A 15,902-nucleotide genomic window follows, 5' to 3' on the forward strand; every position below is an offset into this window, starting at 1 on the left:
TGTTCTATTGTACTGAGAAATCTTTTTCCTCCTCCCTATTTTGGAACAAGATTAGGGAGTCAAGAGAGGTAGTTCCTTGGTTCCCTCTTGTCTGGCCTAAGATTAGAATCCCAAAACATGCCTTTGCGGCATGGCTTTTTGTTTTGGATCGCAACCCGACTCTTGATCGTTTATTTAGATGGGGCTGTGATGTAGAACAATTAGGTCTTCTGTGTGGTACGAGCAATGAATGTTGGGATCACTTATTTTTCTGACTGCTCGTTCTCGGAGGTGGTTTGGAAAGCTGTCATTGGGAAACTATTGATTGTGGCCCCTCCTTTGTCATGGAGCTTGTTTCAGCCCTGGCTCTTATCTGCATCTTGTAGCAATGTCATCTCTAGTGCTTTGATCCAGGCATGGCAACCCTGCATTTATGAGATTTGGTCAAAACGGAATCGCCAATATCATATATAGTGGTATTTCTTGGCCTCCGTCAAAAATCATCGAGCTTGTTCTGTCGGCTGTGAAGAACAAAGTCGCACTCACCGGTCTGATGCTCTAGCATTTAATGTCCTCTCCATTTTTCTCTTCTTATTATAGTATTTCTATTTCTTTTCTGGATTGTAAAAGATGAGTGGTTTCATCCTGGTCCTATGTAAATATTTTAAAATTTATGAAAGCCCTTTGACAGAAAGGAAAAAAAAGAAATTTTTTTAACGCAAGAATTGAGTGAAAATTTGGTAAAGTGTCAAATAAGTTCAGAATTGGAAATGTTAGATCTAAAACAGAGGTTTACATCCGTTTTACTATATAAATGCCAGAGCGAACCCTGTGTTTTAAATAAAAAGAGTAGTTTTACATATTATCATATATATTTTTAAACTTCAAAAATAATTTTCCAAAAAAATGAAAAAAGAAAGATTGACCGACTTTTTAAGTTTTGGAAGAAAAGTTCCTTTGGTAAAAAATAGATGTTGTGATCTAGGCATATTAATTATACCATTAGACCAAAGAAACTTTGCTAAATAAATTAATATGATACCATATACAGAAATAATTAATTAAATTTAATACTTATGTTAACAAATGTGGAAGACATATATGGTAATTATAGAGACAATCGTGTAAATATTGACATTTGGAAGGAAACAAAATAATAGACTTTTTCTTGGTCAACAAAAGAGAATGGATATTTATGTGTTTAATTCCAAGATTAAGTGTTTTATAAAGTGGCTTATTCAAGATCTAAAAATTTCAAGATTATTTTGTTTTCTTCAACAGAGACTTTATACAAAAAATAAACAAGAAGAAAATGAGTTACGCAAAAATCTTAGCGATTTTTCTTCTTGTAGTTATATTGGATGTTTCGTTGTACACCCAAAACGCTATGGCATCAGGTCTGTTTTATTTTAATATAATAGTTATTGCAATTAATAATTTTTGATCATATAAAATTTTAAAAGGAATATACAACATGGAGAAATGTGAGAAATTGTAAAAAGAATAGGAGTTTTTGAAATTATAATTTGGTATGTTATATGAATGTGGAATTTCTATATATATGTACAGAGATTAAAGCAACGAACGGCCTAAAATGCTTCAATAAATGCACGGCTTCATATAATATGTACGAATGCAATGTGGATTGCTTATCATCAGGGTACGCGGCAGGAGGATGTCGCTCCCAATCTCCTTCAGGACCTGAATATTGTTGTTGTTATTAGTTAAAAACTGATGATCCGTTGGTCTTCATTAATGTATCCTTTAACTATGATAGTTTCTTTGCTAATAAAAATATCATGAAATAAAACCATTGTTTGACCTGATGTTTTCGTAATCTTAGAAATCACAATTGTGAGTTGATTTGTGTTGGTGTCCACGCTTTTATATCCTAGTTATTTATAATTGTTCTGTTTCAATATTAAATATTTTTTAGTGTAACTATGTAAAGTCTGATTTTATCATATCTAACAAACTGGTAAAAATTCTCTCTAACATTTTTTTGTTATTGTTCAAAACCTTGATCCAAAAGCGCAAACTAATTTTGATGTTTACATTAGAGAAGTTATAACAATGAGTGTCATTGTATTCTATAACTGCAAAAGTATTATTAACACTGCTCTTGAACGGATATAGTTTACCCCTTTCTCATTTCCTTTATTTATTTTTTTTCTATCAATTTCTCTTTCCTAATATAATGACTAGGAGGTTTTGGGCTTAAAAGCCCGTATACCTCTCAGTCTACCTTGGAAAGCAGACTCCTCCTAAAGTGAATCGAATCTGTGACCTCCAAGATTCCTACGTTATTGGTAACCCAAGGGCTTAACCACTAGGCCAACTCATTGTTGGTTCCTCACAAGTTCTTCCATTTATCCCCATCTTTTGCACTCTTACTATATACAGTACTATCTAAATTATGAAGGTGAATTGTACAACTACCTCGGGGCCTATGATATTTGGGGTCCAGTTTATTGTTTTTAGAGGTTTTGATATTGATTTTTTTTAATAGGTGCAAATTGTTGTGAGTGAGAGGAATGGGATGATAAAAAGAATAATTATAATGGAACAAAATAGAGTAATTAGGCATTTTCACTCTAACGCTTTTACTTTTCTCAATTGTAGAAAACCAAATTCTAGTTGAATTAAATTTAGGGAGAATGCTTTTATAATACCACTTCAATTAACACTTGCCTCCTTAATGTTTTTTTATATTTTTTGTTAATTCTTGACATAATTACTCTTTAGTTATGGCTGTTTTAATTAGAAATAAAATCAAAACTATTTTTATTTTTTTTGGAAAATTCCTAAAAATAAAATAAAATATTCTCGGAAATTATTTAAAGAATAAAAATATTAAAAAAATATTTTCTACGTAATGGAGAATGCATGTTCTACGTTCTTTTCTTTTATAACTCAGGTATATCAGCTGAATTAGGGGACCGCCGGCAGCGCAGTTACGGATTTCAAATCCTGACTATAGACCAGCGTATTATCCCCCCCAACACCAACTAATCATGGGGCTCAGAAAGACCATGTGAATGCCCCGGTGACCAAATGGATTAAATGTTGCAATTTCTGCTTCTATGGGGAGTTGATCCATGGCCTAGACTAACAGGGCAACTCTCACCAAGGAAGGGAACCACCCCACTACCACCATTTAGTTCATGTTCTACGTTCTACATTTACGTAGAATCTGATTTCTTGTTCTCTCTCATTATTCTACAAGCATAATTGTGAAAAAATTTCCACCTGTTGGTTTTGTAGAGGTCTTTAAATATTCTACCTATTGGTGAAAAACATATTCTATGCGTTACACTATATTCTACATTATGGTAGAATATAAGTTTTACAAATACACTATATTCTACATGTTGATAGAAAATAAGTTCTACTGAATACAATGTATTCTACATTCTCATAAAATATCATTTCTATTTATTAGACTAGGTTCTACGTTATTGTAGAATAAATCTTATACATACAGTCTGTATTCTACATTAATATAGAATACGAATTCTACCAGAATCTGAGAAAATCTAGAAAAAGTGGTTAACAACCAGAACTGAATATTTCCAAAAATCTTTTAATTTTCTTTTTTTCAGGTTTTTAGCTTTTGTTTTATGTTTTTGTTTTTTTTTTTTGGCTATCATCGCTATCTTCTTCTTCTATTCCATTGATAAGCATATTTTCTCTATGTTTGACTAACTTCTACTTTAAACATGCTACATTTCTATGTCACTAGTGGGTCATGGAAATATGGAACAGATAAGAAGTGGATTTTTATGGCTAATGAAGAAAAACGAGCAAGGTTAGTTGCTGTTGAATCAAATATCACTCTTGCCAAGTTAGAAACGATGGTTCTACAAGACTATAGAGTAGTCAATCACAAAGCTAAATTTAGTTATCTACCGAGTGATTTGATTGATATTGTAGGTTCTCCACCAGTGAGTATCACCAATGATTGTCAGCTCAAAAATTTTGTTGGGTAGTCTAGAAATAGAACCTCGATAAATATGTGTGTGACATTCACCTCGTATGCTGAATATCATGAGATTCCTATGAACATGAAATTCATGAAGAATCCATCTGAATCTAGCTGTATGAAAAACAATGACGCAATGGTTGTGAAGTCAAACGATGATGATATTAGAGGCAGTGGCCAAAACGTGGAGGAAGAGTTAAATGAACCTGTTATGGCTGACAACAAAGTTGACAGTGATAAGAATGTTCGTCTTAACTTGCTTGATATTGTAAAGAATGATCAAATTTTTAGAAGCAAAGTTGAAGGCTTCTTTGGAAATTACTGCGATGAAGGATAATTTTGAATACAACGTATTGGAATCAACCAAACGAGTGTGGTGTATACGCTGCAAAGAGAAGTCATGCAACTGGTGTGTTCTTGCACAATATCTAGAGGGGTCACTTTATTTCAGAATCAACAAGTATGTTGCTCAACATACATGCGCTCCTTCTACTAAAGACGAAGTCGGTAGGACAACTTCAGCGAAAACAATTGGTAATCTGATTAAGAATAAGTACGAGGGTGATAATGAAGGTCCTAAACCAAAAGAAATCATTCAGATTATTCATACTGAGCATGGATGTGACATCTCTTACGACCATTCATGGGAATCTCGTGAGTATGTGATTAGTGTTATCACAGGCATTCCTAGGAAAATCTATGCAAAAATTCCTAAATATTTGCACATAAGCGAATCCAGGGACCCATACGCAGATGAAACTGATATTATTGGACGGTTTAAATTTCTGTTCATCTGTTTCAGTCAATCGGTTTGATATTTTTACAAAGCTATTTGCAGGGTAATCGTTGTGGATGGGACATTTTTGAAAAGCAAATACAAAGGGGTTTTCATTTCAGAGAACGACATGTCATAGGAGTGGTTTATGGTGCAACTGAAAATTTTCATTGCGGATTAAGTGGGTTTGGCTTTTGTGTCAGATAAAAATACTTTCGTAATTAAAGCACTTGAGAAAGTGTACCCACAATCTAGCCATGGAATCTGTATCCACCATTTTCTGAATAATGTGGTAACATATTTCAAGATACAGGGTTTGACTGGTTTTATTGCAAAAGAATCTATAGAGTACATGGTTGCTGATTTTGAGACCAAGTTTGCTACCATTTTCTCTAAGTCCAGGTGTTGGAAAGTGTCTTCAGGAAGCAGGTGTTACGAAATGGGAAAAATGAAAATTCCTTGGATATAGGTATAACGTTAGAACCGATAACCCAGCTGACTCGATAAATAATACATTGCGATCTCCTAGAGAGTACCCAATTATTCCTCTACTGGAAAGTCTCAGAGAAATGTTAACTAGGTGATTTGGGTGCAGTGGGCAACTAAAAGTTTTACCTTAAACAAGCTGCAAGTGCACAGAAAACGCAGTAGTATTTAGGTATTGAATCCGTAGGGATTTGTGTGTGACGACTCCTAACTGATACTAATAACAATTGTAAACCTAATCAGATTAAAGGGTGTTTTGTGTGTCACTAATTCTACTATACTAAGCAAGAAATAAAACTAAATGCAAGAGATTAAAGCTATATGTAAAAAGCGCTGGGTATTAGGGTTTATCTCTAGGGTTCATGATCTTTAACATAAGGAATTTAGATAAAGATTTTCTATGATTTTAGAACTAGAATAGACACAGGTAAGATTAGCCAATTGTCGTCACCCTAATCATCTAATCACTCAAACTCGACAAATAGCTTCCGTCTCTTGCCACGAGAGAGATCATGCATTAACTAATTGGAATTCATCTCGGCTCACGTTTCCTCTGTAGGTAGCTTTCGTCTCCTATGACAGTTACGTCCATAAGATCCAGATCAGGCAATCTGATATAACATTGTCGTGGCTCTGAGTAAACCTTAAACCAGATGCTATGTGATCAATCCAGCATACATTTATAGGATCGGGATGAATGAGAGAATCATTTAAAAACGAAATCTTTAATCTAAAAAAGCCTAGATGTTTTCGATCATGGGGTCCCTTTTGATGACCTTTTACCCAACAAGGTAACTACTCAGACATACCTGAGCTTAATATCATCATTGGTTTTAAAATAGAAAAACAGTAAAGTAAAGAGATAAAGGATGAAGAAAAGCTTCTCTTATTGAAGACAGAGTTGGCAAGAAAGCCTTCTACAAAATCCTTTCCGAACTTAGACCCACGAAGGTCAAGGCTGCCATTTATAAAGCTCCTTTCAGGATTGTATTGTTTGGTTACCTTTAATTATCAAATAAAACGACCAAGTGTCGTTAGTTCAATTGGTAAAAAGGTCTTAAGCAAAACCTAGAAATTACAGGATCGAGTGACGCTTGGGACAGAACTAATATAGCATGTTGTGGTTTTGGGCCTGAGGGGATTACGGGCTTTGGTCCAAAATCTCCTAAAAATTATCAATAAAATGCAAGAATTTTCTTAACTTTGACACAAAGCTTTTGTGCTTGCCATCACATTAAAACCCTTGTCGAAACCAGGTCCTCCAACTCTCCAAATGCTCTTGATTCGTGATTATCTCTAGGCTTTCACACCTTGGGTGGTTCACTTCATTCCACTTAGTTCATCTGTCCCTGCCGTTTAGGAATTAACCAGTTGAGCATCTCACTTGGTGAAACCTGACCCTTGCTTGTGTCAACGTTCACTCCGAGCCCAATCTTGTATTAATAATCTACCTAGTCCAAGCCCATAATGAAACTATTCACACAACAAACAAAAGCAAATACATTAAAGGAAGTCATTATGTAATGGAGATTACGACGATTAATATCTTATATATAAAAGTCTCAACTCTCTCCATATGAATGCCACATCAGCATTTAAGAGTTGATATGAGAATGACATGTGTCATATTTTTTAATTTAAAATTACAGTTTTTAAAGAAAATTAATTAAGAAATTTTAATATTAAGTCACTACAAAATGAAAGGTTTTTTCTATTAGTTGATTCTTAAATAACATTTATATAATTACTAAATGAGATTTTATGTTATAATTAATTAAAATTGTTGTTTTTTTAATAAACTCTTCATTTTTAATGATATTATATTTTAAATTAATTGATTTATAATAATATATTAACACATAACAAATGATGATCATATTTTTTTAGGAAAATAAAAATATATAAATTTGAAATAGTTTAAAAAAACGCATTTAAAATTATATTTAAAAGAAACAAAATAATTAATAAATTTTAATATTAAATTTTAAACCACTTCAAAAAATGTATTAATTTCTTATTAAATAACATTTATGTAGATATTAACAAGAATTTATGTTATAATTAATTAAAAAATTGATAGTGTTTTGTATAAACTCTTAATTTTTTTAATGAGATTTTATTTTAAGTTGATTGATTTATATTAATATACTAACACATAACAAATAATGATTTTTATTTTTATAGGAAAATACAAAAATATATAAATTTGAAATAGTTGAAGAAAAAAACCCGCACATTATGTGCGGGTATTCATATAGTTTAAAACAAAGAAAGCTTACTAGATCATTGAAGTGGTCAAAGATCCAACAAAAATCTTTGGTTTTAGAGTAGAGCTAGGGAGGATCGGAATACCCTTTAAAACTTAGTTCTAAAATGTGCAACTTAGTATTTATACAGAGTACATAGTCGACCGGGTCAACCAAGAATAACCCAGATCGACCCAGGACAAAACAGGTCGGGTCAATAATAATAAAGAGATGCAACTCACATAGGCCGTGTGTGGTGGTCATGTGATTGCCATGTTAATCATAAAAATACTGTCTTTCTTCTTTTTATCTTCATATTTGGGGCATCGCTTAGGCGGCGTTATGTGGACCAGTGTGAACGCCTCCAGATTATTGGTCCTTTACTGCAGCTTGACTCTTTCCATTGGATACCTATATCGCCATTTTGACCCTTTTCTTTCACCAGAAAATTTTGCTCCATCTTCAACACTTTGTGTCGGCTCTCTACACCGGTCTAGCAATCAATGCAGATATCTCATAGGATGTTGGAATAAACTTGAAGAGCAAGTTATCTAATTCCTAATTAAGTTGTGTATAAGAAAAAAGAGGTTTTTAGGAAATATTCTAATTTGTAGTTCTATTAGGTTTAGGAAATATTTCCTATATAAAGAGTTGCAGAGGATGAAGGTTCTACTCAAAATCCACAAGGTCTGGGAAGTTGTGGAAGCAGAGTCGAACAAAGGAGAGAAGATCGACATAGCTATGGGTCTAATCTTTCAATGAATACCTGAAACGCTCATATTACAAGTTGGAGAGTTAGATCGGTGAAAAAAAATTGGAACACGGTCAAGACAAGGCATTTAGGAGCAGAGAGAGTCAGAGAAGCTCGACTACAAACCTTAATGTTCGAGTTTGATCGATTGAAGATGAAGGATACCGAAACCATAGATGAGTTGAGTGGCAAGCTATCCGAAATTTGCTCAAAGTCAGCTGCTTTGGGAACAAGTATCGAAGAACCTAAGCTGGTTAAGAAATTTCTCAAGAGTATTCCTCGAAAGAAATACATACACACTGTGGCATCACTCAAACAGGTTCTCAATTTTAATGCTACAAACTTCGAGGATATCGTAGGATGTTTAAAGGCTTATGAAGAACGTATACACAAACAAGTGGAGGAAGCTCAAGAGAACCAAAGCAAGTTAATTTATGCGAATACAGAAAAACAACCAGACCAAAATTAAAACGTTGAAAACAGAAGCAGAGGTTTTGGAGGACACTTCTATAATAGAGGAAGAGGTCGTGGAAGATCATACGAGGCAAGAGATTTGTCAAAGATAGTATGTTATCGGTGTGATAAAACAGGGGACTTTGCCTCAAACTGTTCGGATAGACTTTTAAGCTCTAGGAAACGAAAGAGAATGATGTTGATGAAACACAGCAAGCAGAGAAGCTAATGATGCATGAGGTAGTGTTTCTTAACGAGAAAAACGTGAAGCCAAACAACTTTGAGACATCAAGCGACCGTGAAAACGTGTGGTATCTAGACAATGGGGCTAGTAATTATATGTCCAGAAACCGAAATTAGTTCTCCAAGATCGATGAGAATATCACAGGAAAAGTGAGGTTTGAAGATGATTCACGCATTGATATAAAAGGTAAAGGGTCTATACTCTTTGTGACTAAAGATGGGGAAAGAAAAGTGTTAGCAGACTTCTATTTTATACCAGATTTAAAGAGCAATATCATCAGTCTAGGACAGGCCACAGAATCGGGGTGTGATGTCAGAATGAGGGAAGACTACTTGACCTTGTATGATCAGGATGGAAAATTACTGGTGAAAGCAAACAGATCGAGAAATCAGTTATACAAGGTATATATGGAGGTGGAAAACACTAAATGTCTGCAGATCATGACATTGAGTGATTCAGCGAAGTGGCACGCAAGGCTAGGTCACGTTGGTATAGAAAAAATGAAGACCATGATCAAGAAGAATTTGGTTACTGGTATACGGAGTATCAAAGTCGAGAAAGAAACATGCCCTTCGCGTCTACTTGGCAAGCAGATCAAGAAATCTTTCCCTCTAGCAAAAACATACCGACGCGCACTTGAACTCATTCATAGGGATCTTTGTGGACCCATTACACCTGCAACTGTGGCACAAAACAGATATATATTTGTCTTGATTGATGACTATTCCAGGTATATGTGGTCGATTCTCCTGAAAGATCAGGGTGAAGCATACAGCAGATTCAAGAAATTAAAGGGGTTGGTTGAAGAAGAAACAGGAATGAGTATCAAGACGTTTCGAACTGATCATGGTGGAGAGTTCACGTCTCAAGAGTTCCAAGATTTTTGTGCAAACTCTGGTATACAAAGACACTTGACTGCTCAGTATAGTCTGCAACAAAATGGGGTCGTAGAAAGGCGAAACAAAACTCTTTTGGAGATGATAAGAAGCATCATGAAGCATATGAATATTCCAAACTACTTATGGGGAGAAGCAGTCAGACATGTTATATATCTCATAAACAGAGTCGCGACAAAAACATTGGATTCACAAACTCCATATGAAGTTTTCAAGAATAAGAGGCATAATGTCGAACATCTACGAGTCTTCGGTTGCATCGGCTATACAAAAACATCAGCTCCTCACTTAAAGAAACTAGATGATAGATCACAAATCCTGGTTCTCTGGGAACAGAACCTGGATCAAATGCTTATCGGCTGTTAAATCCAAGGAACAAGAAAATAGTGGTAAATAGAGATGTCGTTTTTGACAAAAAGAGGAGCTGGAAGTGGAACAACTCAAGAGAAGAAGGAAGAGACTGTGGATAATTTAGGTCATATCTTCTACCTAAATGCTTGTCCAATCACTTGGTGCTCTCAGAAGCAAGAGATTGTGGCACTATCTTCATGCGAGGCAGAGGTTATGGCAGCTACCGAAGCAGCCAAACAAGCAATCTGGCTTCAAGAGTTGCTCGGCGAAGTCACATGTACAGAGTGTGAAAAGGCAAAGTTTTGTATATATAGATAATAAGTCAGCAATAGCATTGACTAAAAATCTAGTCTTTCATGGGCAAAGCAAACATATACCCCGGAGGTACCACTTTATATGGGAATGTGTAGAGAATGAGCAAATATTTATTGAATATGTTCCTGGAACTGAGCAGAAGGCTGACATTTTGACAAAAGGCGTTTGGAAGGATCAAGTTCAAAGAGATGAGAAATCTCATTGGAGTTCAAAGAGTATCCAAAGAGGACTTCAAGTTTAAGGGGAAGATTGTTGGAATAAACTTGAAGAGCAAGTTATCTAATTCATAATTAAGTTGTGTTTAGGAACAAAGAGGTTTTTAGGAAATATTCTAACTTGTAGTTCTATTAGTTTTAGGAGATATATAAACTTATATAAGGAGTTGCAGAGTTGTTGCAGACCCTTAAAAAGTTTGTGAGCTTTAGTTTTTGAGTTATTTTTCTAATGCAATAAGAGAAGAAGCTTTTATTAATCTTGTTATCAAGTGTTCAAATAATATAGGAATTGGTTGAAGTCGTCCCTCTCTCTTGATAACGCCTTTTTGTATCGGCCCAAGAACCAGTGCAAGCCTCTCTTCTCGTGTTTCTTCCTTCTCTCTGGCTCCTCTTCGGCTCTTCATCATCTACATGCTTCTCTGCTCAAAGTTTCTTCTCTTCTTGCCTCAAAAGTACCTAAAATGACCAAAATGTAATTGCAAATCCAATATATACATGATACATCCTAGGATTCTTATATGCAACATGAGAGAAATCTAGACTAAATTGCCTAGAACAATTGCCACAGGCACATTTTGAAAAAGACTAAACTCATTGATATTTTGAGAAAAAATTTGGGTCGAAGAGAGTTTGAATATTTTCTTCTCTAACTGAGAGTTTGTAATCTACACACTTCACCATAGGAAAAAAGGTATTCTGCCATCAATGGGCTCATTTGGTCGTTGTGTAAATAACAACAAGGTCAAACTTGTTTCTTGTATTTAAGACATTGCTATAGTACCTTTATCAATAAGAAACCTCTTTACAATTTAAGGCTTCTTGACAATGTTAGTTATTACAAATGCCATAAATCTCAGAGACAGAGAAAACAAGGTAAAGAGTCTTACAACACAAACGAGTTTATTTCACATATCTCACTCCACTCAAAGAAAACCCGAAACCTAAGGACATAAGACATTGAATCCCGGGCCACCATAATAAAAATGAGTTCCCCACTCCTTAGTATAAGCCTTCAACGCGTTGTAACATGTGGTGTTCCGCGTCTGAAGGATAAAGTCTTGGACCGGTTGCAAGTAGTAGAGGTAATCAATGATGCCAAGATTTCGAAAGAAACTGGCTTTTCCGAAGCCTTCCTCGGCAAAGTGGCCTGAACCCATCTGTGTGGTCGTATGCTGGCCATAGCTGTGTGTGTTCACAACCTCGCCACCCAACTGCACCAACCTTGCAGGGCCATCAGCTAGATGTGTAAACAGTTTTGCCGGCCAATAGCCAACAAATGATTGGCCAATACCCAGCCCCCAGTTCCCATCGTTAGTATCCTACACAATTCACAAAACAAAGTAACAAACTAAACATAGATAAGCAAGACAAAAAAAAAAAAAAAAAATCAAGGGCAAAGCATCAAATCAAATAAGAATTAAATCATTCGAATCTAAACTGAATCAAAATGTCTACAAAAAGTACCTTCCATATGACCATGGTTAGGTCATATTGGTTGCCGCCATAAGAAGAGATCGGAGAAAAGGCACCACCTATCGCAAAGTCGTTACTGACTTGTACAAAACCAGGACAATCGAAGTTGAGACACCCTGTCTTTTGATATGTGTCTCTCTACAAAACATTTTACACGTTATTTTCATAATCGTTAGTAACTTTATAAGAATAATACCAACAAACAGTTCCTAATATATTCGCATTTTAAAAGCGGACAAACGGTATAGTTAGTTTAGTGTTTATCGTAATATAACAAAAACTTGAAAATTTGAGTGTTCGTAAATTATATATGCCTCTTTTTGATAAATATATACTTCATTGTTCTTCCTTTTTTAACTTCAACTTCATTAATCAACAAATGATTATACTTCCCACAAGTAAGAATCGAAAATAAACCAAATTCGGTTAACAATTCACGAGATTTCTTTGATAATAAATATGCAATACCATTTAGAACATAAAGTCGTGCGACGCACACATAAATATGATTAACTTAAGTTCAGTTTCTTGATCCTAATTAGTATTAAACAATAACACAACTCATGTGTGTGCTTGAGTCTATAATATTAAAATCAAGGAAAAGAATTGCAAACTAATTAAACCATACCGTCCAATAAATGAAAAGTCGTGGCTGGGTGTCATGATAACGATCAGGAAAAACCTAAACAATAGAATTATCACATTAATGTTACTCTTTTGTCCATCGATCTTTGTACACAATCTAAATAATTATGATGATTTATAAAGAAGAAAAAAGGAAATCAAACCTGCCAACCAGCTTCAATGGTGTTAAGATCAGATTCGTTGTAATGTCCGGCGACAAGCCAAATCTGCGACAAACTAAACTCGTTTGTTCCTTGTTCTACAACTGGATCCCACACATTCATCGTCGCTTGTGTTCCATATATTCCCCGTAAATATACCATCTCTCCAATGGCGTACTATTATTTACACCAAGTTAAACCAATATTAATAGGTCAAATTAAGTCAAATTCCTAACCTTATTCTTTTTTTTTTTAACAAAGAAGAAAACAACATATAGGCATGTGTAATACTGTTGGTATATTTATTAGAAAGTGACCTCGTGTCCTTCCTCGGCGGGGTATGGAAAGTCGGTCCAATGTTTTTTACCAAATTTTTTGGCCATGCTCGTGCTACGTCTTATGGGCACGGTATTGTCTGGACAGCTTGTGCCATTTCGGTTCCACATTTGCGACACTCTTTTCTCTTCTATTTTTGTGATCATCTTTGGTAATCCTGCAGGTGCATACTGTATTGGAAAAATAATTAGTATTGAAAAAGAATAAAATACCATAAAATATCATTACAATAAGATGAGATCAAACCACACAAACTGAGAATCTACAAATATTAGTGTCCTGGCTATTGGTTATCATGCTAGCATTACGATCCTCCCTTTTCCTCCTAGAACAATCTACCACATGTCTCAGATTTCTCTGTTTTTCTGCATGCTTTAATGTGGTTGAAAGTCATATTTTCATACAACAAGTAGATTTTTTTTATTTGGTTCATCTCAAGATATTCATGCATGCGCCTACAAAACAGATTTCGTTGAGGCAAAGGCTTAAAAGGATTCTATTACATTGTCAATGGTGTAAATTTTGCTCTACCGTCACTTGTTTCAGTCATAGTATGGTTGAGGAAGGTAGAATGCAATTTCTTTCAATCCATAGTCACTTAGTCATAATATCCATAAGGTTCACTTTTGAACACAATTAGTCATAATCCATAGACTATGAGAAGGAAGGCGTACAACAACTTAAGCTCCAATTCAGAGCCTATGTGAGAATGGAGTATAGTTTTTCTCCCAAGACTTTTCCCCACGATTTTATATATTTCATGAAATTTATGTTTTATGTTGAATTAGGTGACTTCATATGATTAGTTATGTTAGCTTATAACCCTCGTTGAAAGCCTAGATCAAATGCTTTTTTCAGTTCAGGTTAGGAACCAAACGTACCTGAATCTTGTGATTTCGCAGGAGCGGGTGATCAAACGCTGGCTGCTCTCTCACAGGGACGCAGTCGATGATGTCGCCATCTGGACTCTGTTTGATAAGAAGAGTATCATTATATTTCTATGTTTCTTATATCAATATCTTTCTAGGTGTTCCATTTTCGTTTACAAAATGAATGTTTTGTTTGTTTTGAAACACACAATGTTTTGATCTTATTTACTAAAACAAAGTTGCTACTATGGCATGTAAACGTGTAACACAAAAGTAAACAAACTAAAATATAAAATTGAGTCTCTAACAAAATTAATATGATGAGAGTACATATTTGATTGTGCAGTAACAAAGAAAAAAATGTAATGACTACATACCATTTCATGAAGTTTACCAGATCTGGGTAAGTAGAAGCTTATCATTATAAAAATATAAGTTAAATATTTCTCACCCAAATAAAACGTTAATAGAAAATATGATAACTTGCCAAAAAAAAGAGAGAAAGATATATACTAGCTAGTAAATATGGAAGAGCCATTAATGATATTTAATTAATTTTGTTCGTATTAAAGATAGTTAGGTTCGGATGTTTGATTTCGTTTGAAAAAGAAAGTAAATTCTCCAAAATCAAATCGAACAGATGATCCGAATCAACCTATACCAAATTTTAATCCTCATGGCTACGTCGATCTCAGTAATATTACCTCGATGGTGAGGACAACGGTAGGCTTCTTCTGAGTCATCTCAACTCTCGAACTGGAGAGTTGTATGAAGCAAAGACTTAGTAATAGCTTGGCAATTAATAGCTCCATTATCGAAAGAGGAAGAAGACCGAGTATTTAGCTCCGGTCCAATTTGGTATCAGACTTCAGAGTGATCTCAACTCTATGGATGAGCTCAATTCTCGATTCTCAAGTTTTTGGCAACGGAAGCTACAATATAAAATCTCCGATTATTGGCTAGCATATTTTCTCTATATGGTAAAAATGATCTAATATATCTGCATGGAACCGCCTCTCTATATATGGCGCAGTGTTGCTTTCAACTTTTGTAAAAGAATCTAATTTTCGTAATTAAGGACGTGTAAGAACTATAGTTAATTGAAATTAAATTACTGTAGAAAAAATAGATTGAAATAACAGAAAATATCGAGTATAGATTATTATATATTAGGTGATTACCCGCGTTATATCCATAGTAAATATCAATCATAATTCTTTTATTCGAATATGTAAATATAATATATATATATATATAGATAACTACAAAAATGTTGGCTGGTATTTATAATTACAAATATATGTGCTGATTATGCAATTGTAAATAATGATTAAAATAATATTTTTTTTCATACAATTACATAAATACTAGCTAATTATTAGTTTTATAATTAATCTTCTATTATTATTAGGTTTTTCATCCACGCTACAAGTGGATATGTTTTTATATACTATTTTTATAAAAAATATTATATGAAATTAAATATATTTACTAAGATAAATTTATGTATATTATTAAATGTAATAATATGTATAAATAATTACAGTTTTAATCTTAAAAATTATATCTAATTTGTGAGGTTTTATGATCTTATTTTGAATATATAATATATTTTGTTTAGAAAACTTGTAATTTAGTATAATATTTATAACTAGTATACTAAAGCTAACTATAATAGTATACTAAAGCTAACTATAAATATAACAAAGTAATCAAATGCTATATAATAATCATAATATTGATACA

At 34.0% G+C, this 15,902-nt stretch overlaps 2 protein-coding genes across 2 annotated transcripts; one reads left to right on the forward strand and one right to left on the reverse strand.

Annotated features, from left to right (window-relative positions):
• The first annotated feature begins 1,241 nt into the window (after positions 1 to 1,241).
• LOC18025903 (defensin-like protein 50) lies at positions 1,242 to 1,795 on the forward strand. The gene is made up of 2 exons (XM_006409393.2): positions 1,242 to 1,376; positions 1,549 to 1,795. The coding sequence occupies exons 1-2, from the start codon at positions 1,292 to 1,294 to the stop codon at positions 1,701 to 1,703; spliced, it is 240 nt and encodes a 79-aa protein (XP_006409456.1). The 5' UTR covers positions 1,242 to 1,291; the 3' UTR covers positions 1,704 to 1,795.
• Positions 1,796 to 11,477: 9,682 nt separating this feature from the next.
• Positions 11,478 to 15,123, reverse strand: LOC18025904. Its single transcript, XM_006409394.2, has 7 exons — positions 14,861 to 15,123; positions 14,169 to 14,255; positions 13,269 to 13,457; positions 12,955 to 13,128; positions 12,795 to 12,848; positions 12,158 to 12,304; positions 11,478 to 12,012 (listed from the first exon to the last, which is right to left on the reverse strand). The coding sequence occupies exons 1-7, from the start codon at positions 14,966 to 14,968 to the stop codon at positions 11,635 to 11,637; spliced, it is 1,137 nt and encodes a 378-aa protein (XP_006409457.2). The 5' UTR covers positions 14,969 to 15,123; the 3' UTR covers positions 11,478 to 11,634.
• Between the last annotated feature and the right edge of the window lie 779 nt (positions 15,124 to 15,902).

The sequence above is a fragment of the Eutrema salsugineum genome, unplaced genomic scaffold (genome assembly GCF_000478725.1).
Source record: "Eutrema salsugineum unplaced genomic scaffold, Eutsalg1_0 scaffold_11, whole genome shotgun sequence".
Taxonomy (NCBI): Eukaryota; Viridiplantae; Streptophyta; class Magnoliopsida; order Brassicales; family Brassicaceae; genus Eutrema; species Eutrema salsugineum.